This window comes from Paramacrobiotus metropolitanus, unplaced genomic scaffold (genome assembly GCF_019649055.1).
Source record: "Paramacrobiotus metropolitanus isolate TYO unplaced genomic scaffold, Prichtersi_v1.0 Parri_scaffold0000200, whole genome shotgun sequence".
NCBI lineage: Eukaryota > Metazoa > Tardigrada > Eutardigrada > Parachela > Macrobiotidae > Paramacrobiotus > Paramacrobiotus metropolitanus.
The window spans coordinates 31,818-52,609 of record NW_026570420.1 but is presented as its reverse complement, the minus strand read 5'-3'; the positions used below and the strand labels follow the sequence as shown (position 1 = coordinate 52,609).

The window sequence follows — 20,792 nt, the reverse complement described above, 5'->3', positions numbered from 1 at the left end:
GTATAACTTAATTTATTCTTTGAATTTAATTTAATTTTTTTATTTTCCGTAAATAAGTTGTAGCAATTCGAAATAAAAGCTGCATAGATTTAAAGATAATCCGGAGCGTGTGGGGTTAACAAGCCGGGTACATTTGCAGTTTAATGCGTTGTGACGTGCATGTGCCGGTGTGGACGCGGGAATGTGTGGTCATCCGGCAGATGCTGTGTTCTAACTATAATTACCCGCGCAGCAAGAGGAATGATTGAGTAGCGTGTTGCTTCCGTGTACATACATCCCAACCGCGCACCGTCGACGTCGGCGTTGAGGGTCAGCTGGCGCGAGCGGTTATTCACGCCGCTGTCGACGTCAAGGAAACCCTACCCGTCTCCCACACACCGAATACAACATACACCGGCTCCCGTGATCCAACCTTTCCGGAAAGCCGGTGCCGCTGTTTTCCTGTTAAGCTGATTAATGTTGACCGGAAAACATAGCAGCGCTTGAAAATAATTAGCAAAGTGATTGTTTTTCACCGGGTGCTTTTCTTCCTAAGTAATCAGTTAATTCGCTGTGTTGTTGAAAATACAAGCAGTAATATAAACGGAGTGCAGATATGAGCCAGCATTGAGTTATGTATTTAGATCGGTGTATATATGCAGTATGCGCACTTAACCGGATTGGTGGCATTCGCTGGAATAAGCAGCATCCATGTCTATTTTTGTCGCGGCCACGTATCATTTGCCGTGGACACGCGCAGCCGACAGATACAGCGCGATTCATAGCCGCATGACGCGCTGCGGCGCGGGATGAGTCAAACGGCCGGGTAAAAATAGCCGCGGCTCGGCAAAGCAGCTTAGTTTAACTGAAGATGCGGCGTGCGTACGTTGTCGTTCGGCTGAGGAGAAAATCAGTCGTCCGCGTTCGAACGCTGATGTTGGGTAGCAAATTAGTCGGATATGAACGTTGTAGAGCGATCTAGATAAACACTGCGCTCCTTCATTTGCTCAATTAGGCAATCACAGCACTGCTCCATTTCGTCCTCTGCGCTGTCTACTTCCATCGCCCAAAAATGTCCTAACACTGAAATAATCTCTCAAGTGTTGTTTTTTTATTATTTAATCTGATTGTTATGGTGTTTGGGGTGTGGTGTTGTTAATCAGCGGCAGGATGGCGCGCCGCATCGAGCCTTACGACGAGGAGAACGACGAGATCGCCCAGGAGAAGAAGAAGATCAAAGCGCGCATGGCGGCCGAAGCGGCCGAGGAGGCCAAGAAGGCGGCGCTGGCCCCGCCCGCCCCCGCCACGGGCGGCGGTGGTCTGCCGCATCCCGGCTCGGCGCAGCTGGAGGCCCTCATGACCTGCTGCATCTGCATGGACCGCTTCCGGGTGCCCAAGATGCTGCCCTGCCAGCACTCCTTCTGCGGTCACTGTCTCGAAGGTAATTCGGTTTATATAAGGCTCGTGTCGTGGGCAGTTGATGCCGGTGTACACTTTCGGAGAGTCGTCTCGTTTGTGAATACAAATTAAAATCGTTTATCTACTCTACCGAAAAGCTTGATGCCAAATTAGATCTAATTTTGTTAAAAGTAACATATAATTTTATGAGGTGCGGTTAGTGGGCAAGGGAAGCATCGAAGGACGTGCTTTTAATTAAAGGCATATGGCTTACGCCGTAGACATTTGATATCAGTGTACACTTTCGGGGAGTTGTCTTATTTGTGAGTACAAGGTGAAGCCGGTAATCAACTCCCTCGAACGCGTCATATATGCGCTTGATTTTTTCATAGTTAAGTCGGTTAAGAAAGAAAAATCAGGAGGGAAACAAGCAGGTTAAGCGTTCCCCTCCTGTCAACCGGCTGCGCTCGGCACTGCCCGCATCGTCTGAAATGCCAGATGATTTACGGGTGCCAAGTGATATTTACGCAACGGGGCTGATGGGCGTATTAATAGTGCCATCAGCTCGACTAGCACATCAGCCAGCACTGCTGACGCCGGCGGTTTCCTCCCGGGCTGATGTAATCCAGCCGGGACGACGTTTGTTGCCTGTGTAAATGGCAAAAAGCAAATGTGCTGCGAAAGTACATAAACTATCCGGTGATATAACTGACTGAAAGAGTAACGCGGCGCATGTGCTTGCAGGACTGTACGACTGGGTCAAACGGCAGATCAAGTGTCCGGAATGCCGCACCGAGCACCACTGCTCCAACCCCGAAAACTACCCCACCAACCTAACCATGGTGCGCTTCATGGAGGTCCATATTGAGGCGATGGGCGGGGATCCCGGGGAAGCGATGCAGGCGCCGCCTGTGCTGCAGCGTTGCACGGTAAGACCGGTTTTTTCGTATATACTGTTGACGCGCAGGCGATTAGTGTGTGCGTTGGTGAGCGCTGCAAATAGCCGCGCCAACTGTCCGCCCCCGCGAATTTCCCAGTAGAAAACACGACCGTGTCAACAACACACATGTTGTGCTGTGTTTTCCGCACGGGATCGTCACCGTTAGAGATCAACAACGCCGGAAATTTTTTACACCGAAAATTGTTGACAGGTTTGCGGCGACAACGCGGAGCTGAAAAACTGCGCCCACTGTGATCGGAAAGTGTGCAACGACTGCCGCGACGGCCATGCCGAGATCCTCAAACGGGAACTGGGCCGGCTCATTAACCAGGTCAAACGCGGAGTGGTAAGTCCGGGACTTCCGGTGGCCGGAAGTGCAGGAAATCTAAGAAACCTAAGAAATCTAAGAAACAGGGCAGTTAGAAAAGGTCACTATTTAGTCGCGGCTGGAGGAAGCGGCCGGCTACATTAAGCGCAACGAAGCCCAGCTGACCACCAACGCCAGCGCCATTCGCGAGGAGATCAAGGACATGGTGGCGCGCTACATCAAGGAGATCCGCAACCGCGAGGAACTACTCCTGTCGCAGGTCAACAATTTCCTGCAGACGGAGCAGCGCTCCATGCAGCACATGCAGGACAATCTGGACGAGGAGGCAAAGTCCTTGAACGTGGCCATGGAGGCCGCCAACAAACTGCTGGAGGATCCGGCCTCCACTGTCGAAGACTTCATGGCCGAGTCGGCCACCTTCAAGGACAAATTTCAGAAGAGTCTGGACTTCCTGAAGAACTTCAGTCCCGACGCGCAGGAGTTCACCAAGAGTCTGCGCTTCATCAAAGGTCAATCGGAGCCGGATCTACTGCACCAGTGCATCCTGGCATTCGGGGAGTTACACGTCAACACGATGCATTTCAACCGGTTTGTGACAAATTCGGAGCGGATGGCCACGCAGTTGATTCAGAGCCAGTTTGAGGCGACACTGGCCGAGTATAAGCGGCAGCAACAGGAACAAGCGGAGACCGCCGCCCAGCAGCAGCAACTGCAACAACAGCAGCCGGTGAATCAACCGGCAATCCAGCTGCCGCAGTTTCAGAGTGAATACATGACCCGACGCGCCGGTAAGTGCATTCTTCGTTAACCGAAGCGAAGTTAAAATTATGGCGGTTTTATTTTAGGGGAAGATTTACGGGAGTACCGGGATCGCCGCCTGGAATCCTCGCCCTCCCGCTACAACACCACCGCCCTGGAGTTCCCCACCCGCAACGAATACATACGGGAGTCTAGCGCGCCGGCCTCGTATCTGGCTCGGGTCAACCGCTTGACTACCGCGACGGACCCGAGCTCGACAACAGGCACCGACCCGGTGTTCACGCCCCGCAGCACCACCACCACGACCCCCACCACGGCCGTCGAGAACCCAGCGGCCCGCCGCCAGAAGTACAAGGACTCTAGATCCCACACCGCGGACCTCGGATTGCTGCGGGAGAGTGTGGATGAGAGCGGCCGACGGGGATCGGGCGGGGACACCGACAACGAGATCGCCGACGCCCTGGCCGGACGGGGACGGTACGGCACCCGCCGGCTGGAGACGCAGGACAGTACGGAGAGCGTGTCGGGAGACGGGAGGCGTCGCTACCGGTAAAATCTCCCGGAAGCCCGTGCCGGACAGAAATTGTAGAATTTTTTGTTGCAGTGGCGGCGCGAAGACCTCGGAACTGACGGACTTCGACACCAGCGCCACCCGTCTGTACCAACGCGACACAACGACCCCGGACACGGCCAGCGCCCGCTCCGGACGCGGCGGGTCCAGCGCCTGCGAAGTGGCCATTGCCCGGCGGCGCCGGCGTTTCGGCAGTACCACGGCCGGGTCGCAGGACGACAGCACGCCGGCGGTAGTCGCCCCCACCACCACCAGCGCCCGCTCACCGTACAGCTCGGTGGCTAGTGCGGCGTCGGCGCTGCGGGAGACCAGCCCGGTGAACAACCGGCGGGCCCGGACGCCGCTGCTGAACAACGACTCCGACGAGGAGGACCGTGCGGAAAAAATGCCATACTACACGCGCTACCTAGCCAACAAGGCCAAGTCCCGCGAACAATCGCCGACGGACGAGTACGGCCGGGGGCGCCTCCTCGGGCCGGGATCTGGGCGCTACCCGGGATAGTGTCTACCTGCGCAAAGGTCAGTAGCACCTCCTCCATTTTAAGTTACGTAATAATCTCAAATGACCTTTCGACCTAGCCAAAGGTCACTAGAAGATCGGTCTGTAAATGTGTAATAATTTGGGGTGACCTTTGGACAGGGAGGAATCCTACAAAGGTAGGTGCTCGGGGAACAGAGCCGGGCCAGCTAAACTGGCCGCGCGGTGTGGCCGTGACGCCGGAGAGCCGAATCGCCGTGGCCGACTCATCCAACCACAGGGTAACGCAGCGCTGCATCCGCCCGCCACACTAACTGACATGTTGCACGCGTGCACACTAACTGAATGGCGATTGACACACACGTCCCGTTTCGTTACATGTATTAACACGCGCAGCCTTAAGCACAGTGCCCTGTTGGTTGCTTGCAGGTGAGTATCTTCGACATGTCGGGCACGTTCGTCAAGGCCTTCGGCACGTACGGCAGCGCACCCGGCGAGTTCGATTGCTTGGCGGGCATTGCGGTGGCGCCGGACGGGCGCATCGTCGTCTCCGACCGCTACAACCACCGCGTCAGCATCCACGACGCTGCCGGGCGGTTCATCCACTCCTTCGGCAGCGAGGGCCACCTGGAGAACCAGTTCCAGTATCCGTACGGACTGTGCATCGGCGGCGGCTACATCTACGTGTGCGACAAGGACAACGCCCGCGTCCAGAAATTCACGCTGGACGGGCGGTTTGTGGGGAAGTTCGGGTCGGCCGGCGTGCGCGCCTCCTCCCTGAACAACCCGCACTACTGCGCGCTGTCGGCCACCGGCGACCGCATCTTCATCTCCGACAGCGGCAACAACCGCATCGTCGTCTACGACGTGCGCGACAACAGCCAAGTCGCCACGATCGCCAGCGAAGGCACCACGGACGGGAAACTGCAGTATCCCCGCGGCCTCGCCGTCGACGAGAACGACTACATCTTCGTCGGGGACGCCGGGAACAACCGCGTGCAGATCTTCGGCAACCGCGACTACCGCTTCGTCTCCAGCTTCGGCTCCTGGGGCACCGTGCTGGGCGAGTTCAAGGGGCTGGAGGGCGTGGCCGTGTCGCCGGATGGGCACATTCTGGTCGTCGACCGCGACAACCACCGCATCCAGATCTTCTAGCCGTGACCTTTCTGTTTTTCTCTGTATAGTCTTTTTACGGCACCATCTAACGATGACCTTTCTGTTTTTCTCTGTAAAGTCTTTGTACCGCTCTGTATAAATGTTTCTAAGCAATAATCTCACTTCCTGCTTCCTTGTTCCGACGCCTCCCGCCAAGTCCCGCCAAGCAATCGCCGCCGCCGCACTCGCAGCGCCACCGGCACCCCGCCTGTGTGTTCGAGGTCGAGTAACGCTAGGGTAGTCTGTGTTTACGTAGAATGCGCGGTTTGTAGGAGACGCGGCCGACTAACGACATCCTGGCCGAGATGAGCGACGCGCTGACGCGCGCCACCACCGCCACCAGCGGCAAATATTCCTCCGCCAACAGCGCCGCCCGGCCCGACGCCAACTACGGATCCAGCAGCGGATACAGCTACCGGACGCGATACGCACCGCGATATTAGTCTGATCGCGATATCTATGCAGCAGCTACTGACGCTTTTTCTGATGCAGATGCTCTATTCGCAAAACTTAATTGCAGTTATTATTAAATAACGATCATTTTGATACCTGAATTTCCCGGTCGTTTTCCGTAAAATTAAAAGAGTCAACAAAAAAGAGCAATAACAAATTAACCACTACTAAACAGTCAGTGCTCAAGTGCAATTTTTTATGTTCCATTTAAAAGATATGAAGTTGAATTCCAGGAATCAGACATCTTCCCTAATTTATTTCGGGACAACGTTAAGGCTAGATTTTTCAAGAGTTGTGCAATGTGATTCTCGTGTCAGATGAGAAAAATTGTGATCGATAATGATTTGTCGGAAACCAGCTTCTTCGTCACACATCGACCAGCGAAATTGTCTAACTACGCTAATAAGAAAATGAGCCGGCTAATAGAAAGGGAAACCTGTGCAACGCTCCCGAGATCATGTCGCGATTAACGCTGGTGCGCAGACAACTCTGCAATCCGATTCTTCCTAAGCAGACGGATTAACTTCTTTGATGCTGTATAACTTGTCAGCAACAGCATTTGGCAGAAGATAAGATTGCTGTGCGCTACGCGGGACATATTTCGCCCCAGGAAATGAAATGCAGCGCGCACGCCTGCGCATATTACACATGATGGTATTATAGCCTTTTTCCGCTGTTTCTGACCTGGGTCTGCAAAATCCGTTACGGGCTGCGTCGGCCGTATGGTTACCGGCATAAATATATACAGTATTCCAGTCTTGTCAATTTTCTCAACGGACGATAGTGCGGCTAATGCGTCGATTGTGCAGATTGTGGCAAAAAGCGTAACAGATAGCAACGTCCGGGAAATGGATGCATTAGTCCGGCGGAAGTTGTCGTAGTGGTGATCCAGCCACAAATACCGGGACGCGAGATTTAGTGGGTGCTTTGTAAAGACCGGAAACGCAAACACCGCTAATGAGCTCCCGGCTTAATTGTGGCGAGCACACTGTAAAATGTGCCGACAAAATGTGCGGGGCCGCATGTCTTCATTTAACACGGGATCTGTTCATTGCCAGCTGGATTAACTAATTAACCGTCAAAATGACGCTGGATTATCCGCTGATATTTCTCTGCGTTGCGTTCCGTTTTTTGTCTGCGGTGAGCAGCGTCCAAGTGGAGTTTCTGCTGGTGCTGCCGTTGGACCCCAGCGTCGCGCCGTCCCTCCCGCGGGTGGACGGCGCGGCGCACTACGCGGTCAGCGGCGTGCGACAGCGCTACGGCAACCTCAGCGTTGGTCTGCACTACATTCCGGATCCGCCGTTCCCTAACTGCATGGAGCTGGACAAGGCGGCGCCGCTCCTTTTGGCGCAACACCACTACGCGCATGAACTGGTGGCGGGCGAGGAGCGCTGCACGGCGGCCATTAGTATCGGCTGCAGCCCACAGGAACTGCAGACGTTCGCCGCATTGTGCCGAGGTATGATTAAACTTTAAACAATTTCGCTCCGAAAATTAAGCATTCTTATTTCCTTGCAGAGTTTGGTATAACGCTTTTTATAAGGTAAATTTTGATCTATAACTCTCAACTTTTACGGTTTAATACTCTTGCGCTGCAGTGGCCAGAGCACGGACGACATGACCAACGATGACCTTTACCCGACAGTCATGATGTCCGGCGTTTACGGCTCAATTGCCGCCGTGGTGTTGGACGTCATAGCGGCGTACCGTTGGCAGCATTTTACCATTTTACTGGACATACATATAACGAGCAATCTGTACGCCATGATCGGGCAGTCCATGGAAAAGCTGGGTCGGGAGTCCGTCCACCCGGCTTTCCAGCTGGAGAAGCTGTCTTTTAGTGGGACGGACGAGGCGTCGATCGTGTCCGTGCTGCTGACAGCCAAAAAAGCGCAGTCGAGGTAATCATGCCGCTGCGGTGAAGCTCTTAGCTTGAATTTATTGCTAAATGTCGGTTGCGCTGTATAGTGAATGTTCTGCTGTGTCCGACGACGGTTTCGCTGAAAATACTGGTAAGTGCCGCCGAACCGATATCACCTAATGGGTTACATATAGGAGAATTATATTCTGTCCAAGTAGAAGATCGGAGCAACGCTCGGCATGGGCAATGGCGAATATGTACGTATTTTGTCGGTTACCGGTTATTTGACACTTGCAAGCACTGTAACGCTTCGATTGGTAGGTGTTCGTAACGACTCAACCGGTGCAGCAAGCCGCATTCTTCGGGAAAGCCGCTCATTTTAACGAACCCGATGAAGCGGTAAGGTTACCGTCGACGGTTGAAACCTTGGCGCTCTTATAATAATTTTATTTGCACCCAATTAACAGACATTTAACATCACGCGCTCCATGCTGTTCATGACGGTGCACACCGAGCGCAACCGCTATGCCGCCCTAAATGCCTACTTGGCCAAATTTGCATCGGAGAAGTACAATTTTACCGCGGGAACCGATGAACTGGTAATTCTTAACCGTTCCTAGTGTAATCATTTTGACGCCAGTAAAGACAGTGTTTATGTCGATAGCCGTTAGACAACTACGCCGCCCACAGCACCATCAACGCCATCGAGATGTTCACCCAGTTGGTACACGAAGCAACGTCCACCAACGGCAGCCGCAACACGGGTCTTTGTCCGGAACAAGTGTTGGCGCGGCGCACCGCCAGCCACGCCTTCCAGACCTCCATTGACCAGGTCTTTATCAACGCCCGCAAAGTGCACATGCTGGACTTTGACATTTACGCTTTCGACGCCGGTACACGGAAGATGACGGTCGGTTAAAGCTCCTTTACTCCAGTATCAAATAGCACTTAACGGATGACCTTTTCGCAGAAACACTCGCTGTTTAACGCCAGCACGCGGACCATTAGTAACCTGGGCGCGTTCAACATCAGCTGGGTGCTGAGTGCGCCGCCGGCCGATGTGCCCTTGTGTGGATTCACCGGGACAGATGGACCCTGCGCTTTCACCGGTACATTGACATTCACATCCGGTGCGTCTTGAATAGCGCTAAAGGTTGATACTGCAGGCATGCGCAGCACCGTTATTTCCGTTTCCGTTGTTGTTCTCGGATGCACGGCTTTCGGCGCGCTGATCGTTACGCGGTACGGAAGAAGAAATCTCATGCGTTAAAACATTAATTTAACCTCGATAAAATTTAGACTGTTGAGACGACGTTTAACGGTGCGCGGAGCCGATTGGTGGCTTTTGGCGCGGGAGGATCTGCAGGGATGGAGTAAGTCGCATTTCGACAGCCAGATGTCGGTGGTCCTCCGGTCGGCAACGTGGAAAGGCAGTCCCGTCTGGGTAAAAGCGCTGCCGCTGCCCAACACTTTCACCGTCGATATCGGCCGCTTGCGGCGCTTAATCAAGGAGCTTCAAGTAAACACAGAAATCCTACCAAATTCGATATAATTTTACGTCACATCGATTGTGTTGCAGCACGAGAACATCAACCAATTTTACGGCCTAATTTTTGCCGACGGGGATATTTTACTCCTAAGTCATTTCTGCAGCAAAAATTCCTTGATTGACCTTTTGGAGAATATTTTCCTGGACACTACGTTCCAGCTGTCTTTCATCGCGGATTTATTACGGGTAATCGCAGTCGATCAGAAAGATAAACATTCTTGTACGTCATGCTTTTTAGGGTCTGCATTATTTGCATTCGTTGCCTTTCCCGCACGGCCGATTGCGATCGGCCTGCTGCTTGATCGACAGCCACTTCACCCTGAAAATCGGGAAGCCGGCTTTCGCGATCTGACGGCGTACGTCCAGCGCACGTCGACCAATTGGGGAATCTCCGTGGAAGACGACGTGTTCAGTGCGCCGGAGAACGCGCGCACCTCCACGCTGACCGGTGACGTGTACGCGGCCGGCGTGGTGGTCTTTCATATCCTAACGGGCGCTCCGTGCTCCATCGTCAACCGCAAGAACTACCCGGACTCCTTGTCGCCGGATCTGCAGTTCTTCGTGCGACGCTGCGGCCAGGCCGATCCACAGAAGCGGCCGACGGCCAAACGCATGCTGCTGGCGTTCTACCAATTCGCGCAGACCAAGGCCGCCGGGATCACGCCCAACAGCAACGTCTGCGACCGGGTGATTGCGCGGCTGGCGATGTACGCGGCCGCCCTGGAGGCGGCGGTGCTGGAACGGACGAAGGAGCTGCAAGCCGAGCAGATGAAGTGCGACAGTATCCTGGCGCTAATGCTGCCCCAGTAAGGCATACTGTTAAAAGCGATTTGTTATGAAAGGTCACGAACGTAATGATGAATGTTGTAGAATAATGCATATAACATTAAAATAAAGGTCGTCCCGGTAAGGGTTCCTGTTAGTATGTAAAGGTCACTCATTAAAGTAGATATTTGGCGCCTGTTTTCTGGTGTAAATGCCATTAGGAAAGGTCACACAACAAATGTATATTCAACCTTTTTTAAGGAGTAATAAAAAGGTCATCCATCGGCAGGTATGTCATCCAGCGGCTACGCAATCACAACGCCGTGCAAGCGGAATACTTCGAGCATGTGTCGGTGTGTTTCGCCAGCCTGCAAGGCTTCGCCAGCTGGGCCAACCAGGCGCTCCCCGGCGAGATTATCGGCCTGATTGCGCGCGTGCAGACCACCTTCGACTTGCTAGTGTCCAGTTTTCAGGGCGTCCAGAAAGTGGAGGCTGTTAATGACTGCTATCTGGTAGTTAATCGTTTCTTGCGATGCTTATAAGCCGTGACAGTCTATGTCTGTTTAAAGGTCGTCAGCGGGATTCCGCGCGATGTCAACCTGTCGGAAGAGGCGCACGCCGTGGAGATGTGCCGGCTGGCCGTCGCCATGCTCAACGTCACGGCGTACAACAACGCCATCGGCAGCGCTGTCCTGAGCGGCTGCAGCGTCCGCTGTGGAATTCATTCAGGTACTCGTACCCATGCTGGGTGAAATGGAATATGTGTATAATAAAGCCGCCAAGAAAATGGGGTCGGTTTATAGGATCCTGCGCCGGCGGAGTGATCGGTACGAAGGTCCCGCGCTACTGCATGTGAGTTTCTTAATGTGCAGCACTCGCTCCTTATTAGTTTGTTGGTTAAAATACGGGGCGGTTGTTTGCAGATTTGGTGATACGGTTAATGTGGCTTCGAGGATGGAGAGCGCCGGCCAGGGCGGACACATTCACATCAGCGGCACCACGGCGCAGCTTTTGCGGAAGAGCACCGAGTTTGTCTGCGCACTGCGCGGCGATATTCCCATCAAGGTAAAAAAGACTGCAGTAGTTACACGTATGCTGAATCCTGCAACAACACCTGTTGTTTCCGGTTCTGCCAGGGAAAGGGAATGATGACCACGTTCTGGCTGAAGCCGACGACCAGCACAACCATAGCTCCGGCGGACGTGACGCGCCAACGCAACAGCGCCCGACGCGGCCGCATTCCGCCCTCCTATCTGTAGACGACTACTGTCTATCCTTTGGCGTCCGCAAGCCAAAGGTGTTTTCAGTTAACCCCAACGCTCCAGGCTCCAATGGTGATTTGTTCTGTGCAGTGAACAGATAAACAAGCGCTAAATCCGCTATTCAAGAGGCGCAGAATTGTATTTTAAAATAAACCGGTTTATTTTAAAAACGTTCGATACAAGGATGCGCGTGCTTCACCCGATAATTCATCAGCTATCGTATCGTCAAAAATGATGATTAAATTTTGTTGTGTGGAAAAACAGCCAGCGGCTTTGATATAGGTTTAAATGGATGGTATTAAAATTTATTTTGTGGGTTTTTTTTTATTTTTGAGTTTGCCAAAAAGTTTGCCAAAGAAAGGGTACTTTATTGGGTTACTGGAGTAACATAGGATAGAAACAAAATTAAGCGTCACATCATTTTAGCACATAGTACACTTCGTCCAATCTCTTACCAATACAGAACGTTTCCTGAACACAAGCAGCATTTGCCAAAGTGTTGCTTCTTTTCTCAACAAAAACTGTCTTTTTATCCTGCCTGAAAATCAGCCCCTCCTTAGTCCTCCGAAATGCCAATGTTACGTCGCATTCTATAACCTGCGCGAGCGCCGGTTGCAGCCGTTAGCCGATTGGTCAGCTGACCTGTGGCCAGTCGTGCCATGCGTACATTAGTACAGTAGTACATACATGTACAGTAGTACACTGAACACGCCAACAACACGGACAGGTAAATAACAAAATTAATCAGGGCGCTGTGTAATGAGTCAGACGGTTGGCTTTTGTTTTCATACATTCGCACACCAACTTCATTATCGCGCTGCACTGTGCCGCAGTGTGTCTGTCAAGTGGCGAGCACTGATAACCGACAAGACTACACTTCCCCTATTGTATCGTGCAGCGATATGCTGCTGATTAGCCGGACGATATCTTGATGGCACACTGCAAAATGTATCCAGTTGATTGTCCAAATGTAACCAAACATTGTCATGCAGCCGCTGTAAATTTATCATGTTAAGATTGCTGCTTATTGCCGTGCTTAACGTTTTAACTGCTACATCCACAATAACTAAATTTTGGTATAAAACTGAAACTATTGAATTAATTAAAAAAATTATTTAAATCTCAAATAATCACTGCATATTTTTTGTATTCCGCACCGCACGGTTTAGCTACAGAATTACCACAGTTATCCGTGTAAACGGTACGACCTAGCGAACATGAGCCGCCCGAGCGCTATCCTCTTCGACACCACCGACATCTGTATCCTGATTGGTGGCGCCGGCAGTACGGCAGCCGCCTGCGCGGAAGGTCAGCTGGTTAACGAGTACGGGAAGCAAGAGGATGCCGCAGTATTGAAGACGCTGCTGGATGCCGCTGGCTTCACTTCCACATCCGTCCACGTGCTGACCCTCGACAACTTCCGCTCCGTCCTGGATAATCTGCAGCGCGCCGCCGACCAGCAAAACCACCAGCTGCTGCTGGTTAATTTAATTGATGGCGTCGAGACCGACGGCTATCCCGGCGTCAGCGTCGTCCGCGAGATCGAGGAGCGGCGGATCCCCTTCACCGGGTCTGATTCCCGGTTTTACCATGACACCACTAGCAAGCCGCACCAGAAGGCAATTTTACAGGTAATTTATATATGATCCTGATATAATTCCTACTAAATATTATTAATCTGTTCTTTATGTATCCACACGAAAACTGTATACGTATATTTTATATTTATTTTTTAATTTTATTGATATATTTTTATCGGTATAAGTGAATCGATTTTTTATATAAGATGTGTCTGGTATTTTTGGCCATGGTATGTATGATTTTAATTTTTGTTTATTTTGCTTAGTGAATTTTTTCAGTAATTCAAGTTTCCGATAGAAACATGGCGTCAACACGGCTGCGTTCGTGGAGATCCTTCCCGAGAAGATGGAGGACAATATGGCCGAGGCCGTTAATTTAATAGGCTTCCCGATGATCATTAAACCGTCGGTATCCTACGCCAGCCTGGGCATTTCCGCCGACTCCGTCGTGTCGACGGTGCCGCAGCTTCGCGAGCGGCTGACCGCCCGCCTCGTCCACTTCCCGCAGCTCTTCGTTGAGCGCTACCTCCCGGGCCGCGAGTACACCGTCCTGGTCAGCGGCGACGCGGAGACCGGCGTGAAGGTGTACAAACCGGTGGAGCGGCGCTTCAGTGAGGCCGTGCCGGTGGAGGAGCGCTTCCTGGCCTACGAGAAATACTGGGCGGGTTACGGTCTCCATGGCACGGAACGGGCGCCGGACGCGCCGCACGAAGAGTTCTACGAGTGGACGGTGCCGTCGGAGGGGGTCGCGGAGCGGGTGGTGGAGGTGGCGCGGCGGGCGTACCTGGCGCTGGGCGGCAGTGGTTACGCAAGACTGGACATCCGGTCGGATGACTACGACCCGGTCAAGGGGAATCTCTCAGTGCTGGAGGCCAACGCCAACCCGGGACTGTCCTTCAGCGTATCCTCTTCCATAGGAAAGGTACATCCAACTCATCTTTTTTATAACTATCTCTGTTTTAATTAATTTTATCTTTATTTAAATTATTTTTTCTTTATTTATTAATTTTATCTTTATTTATTAATTTTATCTTCTATCTTTATTTTAATGTTTAAAAAAGTTTATTACTTTATATTCGGTTTTATCAATGTCTACTTTTTTAGGTCCATTAATTTTATTTCATGTTGTTTTTCGCATTAATATATTTTGTTTGAAGCATTTAATCAAGTATTTAGGTGGTTTTTACATATGCAGATTCACTGGGTAATCTCTAATTTCCTATTAATTTTGATCAGTAGTTTGTGAAACCTAATTTTTATATGTATATCTATCACTTTTTTGCAGATTATTGAAAGTACCGGCGAATCACCAGCGCAGTTCTTGATGGACATGCTCGACTATGCAGTTTCACGCGGCACGCGACGGGATATGTAATATACTGGGAAAACCATTAATTAACACGCTCTAATCATTTACTGTAGAATCTTTTATCTACGTATGTACAAATGCAGTACCTTTTAAAGGATTAGGTTGCTTTTGCATGTGCCGCCTGCTCTAACGGAATATTGTTTCTGCACGAACAATGTGTAAACTACCGGTACTTTGTATTTAAAATATAGACCGGAAGTTTTTCTGTCACGCAAACAAAAATTAATGAAAAATACTAATAAAATCAAATAAAAAGACCGGCATTGTTTTGGAAAAGTCACAAAGGTCGCTGACTACATAACTCATCCAGCGCATGAAGCATGTCCACAACTTTTATTTCACTAAAAGTATATGTCTGGCTTTAAATAAAACTGCTGAAAATATTCAAATAGTCCGAACCGGAAAGAAATGCCACCAGATTCTACGCCCTGCGAGCTGGGAAACGAAAAATTTTCAGAACATTGCAATCTGCACCATTGCACAGGAGACCGGTTTAATTTTGTCAAAACCATCTTATTGATTCTGGTAGCTAATTGAATTGTCTATCAAACGAAGCTATGCAGTAAACATTGCGATAAATGGTTCGCAAGAAACACAGCAAAAGAGAAGAATGACATTTTGTTCGGCCACCCAGTACTCATACCGATCTACCGCAGACACAGTCATACAGTGTACTGTCGTCTGTAGTCATTAGAAAAACAGTCGTTAGAAAAGAGCAGTAATTAGTTGGATACATATATCTCTCACTTCAGTAACCCGAACACAACAGATCTTTCGATCATCTTTTGAGAGAATTTAAAGGCCGTATTAAGCTCTTTCTGCCACCCAGAAGGTGCGCATTATTCCTTTTCCCTAAAGAAAAATATTTGCTCGGTAAACCTTCTTCTGACCCAGAAATGCTGTGGTCATGGCGCGTACTTTAATGCTGATTGGTTCCCGAGCTTCAATGCGAAAAGCATCCGGACTATTATCAAGCAGCACTTTCGTTTCCATGCTAATATTAATTTTTCCTTCTAAAACAATAAAAGTAAACATAACATTTGTCCTGTCACTTAGGTGGCTGCTGCGCTCTGCAGAATGCACATTTACAAGGCAAACATAAATCTGTGTTACAATACGTTTTCAAGTCAGCCAAATATTATTATGTATGTAATCACGATCAGTTGCCGGTACTTATGATTTAATTTAAGTACGAGTACCTTCTCCGGTACTTTCCATTCGACTAGCGGTGTTCATCGTATCGCCAAACCTGCCATAAGCATTAAGCACTAGAGTACTCATCGAAGCAGTAGAGTAAAGTTAACCAAAGTGGCTGCGAAATATATGTTTAGAAAGAAATAACGCAACGGCACGCAGCATTTAGTGGACTAACGCGCAATGGCCAATTGCGTACAAACAGTAGCGCGGCATTCGTGTCCCAATCACAGCGGCAACCACCGGCCCTGAAGCACACATCGGACTTGTCAGTACGGACAGCGCAGGTCGGAACGCAGCCACTTGTACATCACGTAACAACATACCAAATGTATTCACTGATTTTGTATCCTATGGGCTTCAAATATCTTTGATGAATATGCGATTGCGTTTACCTGTATTAATACCGATTCGCAGCTGTACCGGTTTCCCGGTAAAACTGATGTCTGGTAAGCGGTTGGTGGCCTTGACAAGAGCTGCGGCAAGTCGGCAGGTCTCCCGAGCATGTTCTTGTCCGTTTTGTACGGGTAGACCACTAGCAATCTGCAAGGCAGTACACTGGGATGTACTGGCATTTTTGCACATGTTCTTATAATGCAGTAACTGGTGCTATGAGTCCTGTATAGGTATATGATGTCCTATGGTTAGGAATGGTCGATTTAATTGCCCGATGATTTCACTGAACGTGCTACAAGCTTGTCCGGTAATTTCTGACGAATCAATACAGCGATTTACACAAATTTGCGTGTTACGCCAAACTTCACACTATGGCGCGCCACGCCACACTGTTTAAACACGTAACTTGCATTTGGCTGGCTGGTGGCTTGGTACACGCCATATAAGTTTATGAGAATCATAGTAACTGCCTGGCGGAAGGTGGCTAGATAATGGTCGGTGCGTAAGCGACAAACTAACTGCGGAGCGCATTCAGAGAATCTGATAATCGTAGTGAAGTGGCCCTCGTGATAAGCGCAAACTTCGCGCTAGCTGAACCTTTACGTAGGAAATTACCGGACAAGCTTGAAAAGTAGCACAGTTTACCAGATAGGAATCGCTGATGGTTTCCACTTTATACACATCGAAGGCTTCTATAAGACGGTCCAAATGTGAGTAGACCATATTCAGGAAGGCGATTATTGCCAGCGGAGATTTCGCGGAAACGCTCTTCTGGAAGACGGGTATATCGCTGAACGTGATGGTTGCGCTGTTAAACATTTCCGGAGCGATTACTTGCTTGTTCCGCAGACGCCTTACAATGGAGCTGCGTAGAGAAAAACTTGGTGACTCCTTGTTTTATTCTAATATGCCTTATACAAACTAGTTTTATACTAACTACGTAGTTTTATACAGATATGCCTTAGCGAATCTAGGCTACGACATACGCAGGAAGCATCTCCCGCAGCAGTGCGTCAGCTTTGAGCATTTCCGTTTGTAGCTCCCGGCTTCGTTCTGCCACTACTTGCTCCAGTGCCTCGGCGTGTTTCTGCAGTTTTTTCACCACTTGCATCAAATAAGCCGATGGCTTGCGCTGGATAGCGCGAAAGTGTTTACTAAAAGTCTGAATCATTGGCCGTTTCACGGGGACATCCAGGCACAATCGCAGCAAGATTTGCAGTCGTTCCGGGATGACCTTTTCCGGAAGCGTGAATATCGAAGGACCGCCGGTGCTTCGCATTTTTTCTACCGCTTCTGCAAACGCCAAATATTAAAAACAAATCACCAACTGCATCTTCCCAGAACAGAGTATGTAGCCCAAATCAGTCTACCTGCTTTGGATCGACTCGATTGAATTCAATGTGGCGCCGTATGGCAGCGACCTTGTATGCACTTCGTGGAAAATAATTCCCAAAGAGTACATATCGCTGGCTCTGGTTACAGCATGCAGTTTGCCGTTTGTGTCCTTCCGCAAGATTTCCGGAGATTTCCACAGGCTTTTCAGAGCCTCCACATCCGCAATCTCCGCGACTTGCAACAAATGCAGGATCTTGTAATATTTTGCCTGCGCTATTTTTAAAGCGTATCTGGAATCCAGAATACAGCACAAGCTGCTGAGATTCCCGTGTAAACCGACAGGACTTCGATGGAGATACTGCAAGCCCTAAAATTACATAACCCGAAATTGCATAATAACTGACCAGGGGTAGACACAAGTCTTCGCGTAGTGACGCGTAGCTCTATCATTTCCCACAATAGAGATAACCTTAAAACCTTATCTACTGGCAGATGTTGTTGTTCGAGCAGTTGACGTAGCGTGTCTTTCGCACCGTGTTCCGAAATAAGGAAACACTGTCCATCATGACGAACAATTCCTTCGAAACGGGCGATGTTGCTCCGGTGAAGGCTTCGCAGCTATTTAAGTAAAGGTCATCATGATAAAATTATTTTGCCTTGTAAATTCTATGAGCAAAGTTGTAGTGCATAAAACACACACATGGTTTTTGGTTAGATAAATTAGGTTGGCATCCACAAAATCTGCTATTTATATAAGCCAGTACAAGTAAATTATAACGTAGTCTGTATAAATTCGTTTTGTACGCTCCTACCTAGTGCAAAGACGTAAGGAGATCCATTCGTTTCGCCACGCATTTGATCAAATCGGTCGTCAGATTGCTGGAGATGTTCAAAGCGTACACATCTCTGCCATCATACTTTGCCACGACTCCCAGTTTCAATTCCACGATCCTCTGTGTATTACTGCGGCACGCTTGTGTAACGTCGCCACCACAGGAAAATTTTTCGCCATCTAGAATCCACCATGGATCATACAGCGCTTGTCGTCGTTTCATCCAGCTGTAAAATGCATTGGCGTCCATCATCAAAACTGGACCAGAGACTCATTTGCATGTTTGTCACTGTGTGCAGGGCACTTGCCAATAAGCCAGACTGGAAAGTGACACCAGAATCACACACGCAGCAGCTCCAACCCCGCCCGTTTTTGTTTTGAAGTCTGCCACAGCATAAAAGTCTTATCACTCGCAGCTCGTAAAGACGAAATTCACATTCTGTACATGGGTCGGTGTTGTCGCATTCGTTGTCTTGAAAACCACACCGCGGTCTGTCCGGAGGCGGGGCATCGCGACCTACCCAGTGCCATAACTGCGGCACAATATTGACCAAGCTTTTTGAAGGGGGACTGTAGATCATGGCCACCTAGAAGGACAACGGTGTGTCGGCCCAAGAAAGCACTATAACCCAAATAACAAGGCTGTCGCGAGCCATATACATAATTATGACGCTGTAGTGAACGCAAGTTTAGGTTTGCTGCATCACGCTTCTTATCTATAGTCTATACCTCCATATCGGTGGTATTGACGTTTAATCGGCTAAATAAAATGAAATTAATCATTCCACCGTTTCCATCAGTTGCATAAGTTCGACCGGCGTAATTAAATTCCCGGTTGAAGTATGTTCGGATGAAGGAGCGCTTTGGCTTCGTAAACACTTCTGGATAGGATTCATTGAATATCTAAAATAATATTTAAAAACTTCCAAATCGGTCTAATCGGTACTGCGGCACTCGAATCACATAGTGGGAATGTGAATATATCTTGTAAGAAATGACGTATTCTCTTTGTAGAGCAACTAACTGTTCAACATACAGGTATGTACATTTCAGTTTGAAACCTTACTTGAGCAAACATCATAGTTGACTCGTAAACCGATGTGACCGCTTCGTTTTTCTGCACAATATCAAAATATTCGGCCAGAGTCAAGAAGAGTTTCCCTCCCTTTAGTTTTCCCTCTCATATTTTCCTTGCACAAACTTTAATGTTATCTTAACTGCATCGACCATCTTGAAGTTACCTCGCTTCCAGGAACAGCAGTAATGTTGGTCAGCCGTTCGGTTTCACTGGCTATTTCCTCTGTTAACGGTACAATTTCTGTCTAGTTTGGGTTGAGTCCACTAATAACAATATCCGGAGCCTTTAATAAGTATCGTCATGTAAGTACAAACTGAGTACTAGAAAAAACGAGTTTATAACAAAAACACTTCTTCAATACTATCCTTCTGGCACTGCGTTTGGGAGCTCCAATTGTTACACCTCACGTGTGCGTTTGTGGGGAGATAGTCGACAACTTGGGACGACACGGGCTTCGATGCAAACGGTCAGCCGGACGACTGCCTAGACACGACGGCATCAGTGGTGAGTTCACCCGCGGATTAAAGACGGCCGGTTTCCCAGCACGAATGGAACCGAAAGGTCTATCCACGAAAGATAACAAGAGGCCGGATGTGATTACACTAATACCATGGGAACGGGGAAAACCGCTGGCAGTGGATGTGACTTGCGTCGATACACTCGCAGCTTCGTACATTGAGCGCACCTTTGCTAATGTCGGGGCCGCAGCCGAGCAAGCGGAAAGGAGGAAACTGGCAAAACATGCCTGGATGCAATCGAGATATAATTTCACCGCTGCAGCGTTCGAAATTTATGGCCCGTGGAGTAACGGGACTAAACACTTAGTGCAAAAGGTCGGGGACGGTATCGCCACTGCCACAGGCCAGAAACGGGCGAAAGAATTTTTTAGACAGCGGTTATCTATGCAAATGCAACGGGGAAACGCGATATGTGTCATGGGTACAATCCCCGAGCAGGATAGTATTGAAGAAGTGTTCTAATAACAATTAAACTCTGGAACGCTTGAAAGGCGATCTGCAAATTCGCGCACGACAGATTATGCATACGACAACGTCAGTCTGATTTCCAAGGTAAAAACGCACCGGATTATTTTGTGCATCATCTCCCTGATCCCAATTAACGGCCACAATGCCGGGACGTTGCATTGGTTGAATGGTGATAAAAACCTTCAAATACCGCATATCGCAGTCTCAGTACAGACAACATTGTACACTTACGAAATCGCCTGAGGTCATGTTTAATGCACTTGCAGTAATCTGTCAAGAAGACCTTATATTTTGTTTATAAGGTTTTATAGAGCCCCACACCGGCGCTTACCATTAACCGTCGCACATAGACCGGCATGGTCACGAAGAGGAATTCTGTAAGCATGTGTATGCCATGGAAAATGATTTCACTGTTGTTTGAAAGTGGTACCTCTACTGCGGCTTTTGAAGCTTTGCAGCAGCTCCACATAATCTTGTCCACCGTGCGAGGAATCAATTTCACGAAAATAAGCGGGATCTTTTTC

The 20,792-nt window shown here is 49.5% G+C and overlaps 4 protein-coding genes across 4 annotated transcripts; 3 read left to right on the top strand and 1 right to left on the bottom strand.

The window, feature by feature from the left end:
* The first annotated feature begins 859 nt into the window (after positions 1 to 859).
* LOC129600862 (RING finger protein nhl-1-like) lies at positions 860 to 6,023 on the top strand. The gene is given in 9 exon segments (XM_055499490.1): positions 860 to 1,420; positions 2,122 to 2,306; positions 2,529 to 2,663; positions 2,758 to 3,433; positions 3,491 to 3,953; positions 4,009 to 4,432; positions 4,434 to 4,494; positions 4,616 to 4,734; positions 4,883 to 6,023. Coding segments are annotated over 9 exon segments (3,060 nt in total). The 5' UTR covers positions 860 to 1,149; the 3' UTR covers positions 5,609 to 6,023.
* Positions 6,024 to 7,855: 1,832 nt separating this feature from the next.
* Positions 7,856 to 11,495, top strand: LOC129600873 (atrial natriuretic peptide receptor 1-like). The gene is made up of 17 exons (XM_055499505.1): positions 7,856 to 7,962; positions 8,030 to 8,073; positions 8,141 to 8,179; positions 8,244 to 8,321; positions 8,390 to 8,521; positions 8,587 to 8,832; positions 8,893 to 9,031; positions 9,089 to 9,164; positions 9,222 to 9,441; positions 9,502 to 9,657; positions 9,710 to 9,804; positions 9,885 to 10,277; positions 10,526 to 10,748; positions 10,806 to 10,965; positions 11,040 to 11,088; positions 11,160 to 11,301; positions 11,373 to 11,495. Exons 3-17 carry the CDS (start codon positions 8,162 to 8,164, stop codon positions 11,493 to 11,495), a joined length of 2,250 nt encoding a protein of 749 aa, XP_055355480.1. The 5' UTR covers positions 7,856 to 7,962; positions 8,030 to 8,073; positions 8,141 to 8,161.
* Positions 11,496 to 12,563: 1,068 nt separating this feature from the next.
* Positions 12,564 to 14,637, top strand: LOC129600868 (D-alanine--D-alanine ligase A-like). The gene is made up of 3 exons (XM_055499502.1): positions 12,564 to 13,129; positions 13,377 to 14,000; positions 14,364 to 14,637. The coding sequence occupies exons 1-3, from the start codon at positions 12,716 to 12,718 to the stop codon at positions 14,451 to 14,453; spliced, it is 1,128 nt and encodes a 375-aa protein (XP_055355477.1). The 5' UTR covers positions 12,564 to 12,715; the 3' UTR covers positions 14,454 to 14,637.
* Positions 14,638 to 15,082: 445 nt separating this feature from the next.
* LOC129600870 (atrial natriuretic peptide receptor 1-like) lies at positions 15,083 to 18,425 on the bottom strand. Its single transcript, XM_055499504.1, has 10 exons — positions 18,185 to 18,425; positions 17,906 to 17,990; positions 17,408 to 17,739; positions 17,024 to 17,330; positions 16,683 to 16,902; positions 16,037 to 16,184; positions 15,841 to 15,889; positions 15,647 to 15,696; positions 15,366 to 15,460; positions 15,083 to 15,299 (listed from the first exon to the last, which is right to left on the bottom strand). The coding sequence occupies exons 4-10, from the start codon at positions 17,314 to 17,316 to the stop codon at positions 15,255 to 15,257; spliced, it is 900 nt and encodes a 299-aa protein (XP_055355479.1). The 5' UTR covers positions 17,317 to 17,330; positions 17,408 to 17,739; positions 17,906 to 17,990; positions 18,185 to 18,425; the 3' UTR covers positions 15,083 to 15,254.
* Between the last annotated feature and the right edge of the window lie 2,367 nt (positions 18,426 to 20,792).

Coding starts and splice junctions, on each gene's coding strand:
- LOC129600870 (XM_055499504.1), bottom strand. CDS start 17,316: ATGCGAAGCACCGGCGGTCCTTCGATATTCACGCTTCCGGAAAAGGTC. Junction 15,697..15,840: donor CGAATGCCGCGCTACTGTTT/GTACGCAATTGG, acceptor TGCTTATGGCAG/GTTTGGCGATACGATGAACA. Junction 15,300..15,365: donor GGGAACCAATCAGCATTAAA/GTACGCGCCATG, acceptor ATTTTTCTTTAG/GGAAAAGGAATAATGCGCAC.
- LOC129600873 (XM_055499505.1), top strand. Junction 8,833..8,892: donor CCGGTACACGGAAGATGACG/GTCGGTTAAAGC, acceptor ACCTTTTCGCAG/AAACACTCGCTGTTTAACGC. Junction 9,442..9,501: donor GCTTAATCAAGGAGCTTCAA/GTAAACACAGAA, acceptor ATTGTGTTGCAG/CACGAGAACATCAACCAATT.
- LOC129600868 (XM_055499502.1), top strand. CDS start 12,716: ATGAGCCGCCCGAGCGCTATCCTCTTCGACACCACCGACATCTGTATC. Junction 13,130..13,376: donor ACCAGAAGGCAATTTTACAG/GTAATTTATATA, acceptor AGTTTCCGATAG/AAACATGGCGTCAACACGGC. Junction 14,001..14,363: donor TATCCTCTTCCATAGGAAAG/GTACATCCAACT, acceptor ACTTTTTTGCAG/ATTATTGAAAGTACCGGCGA.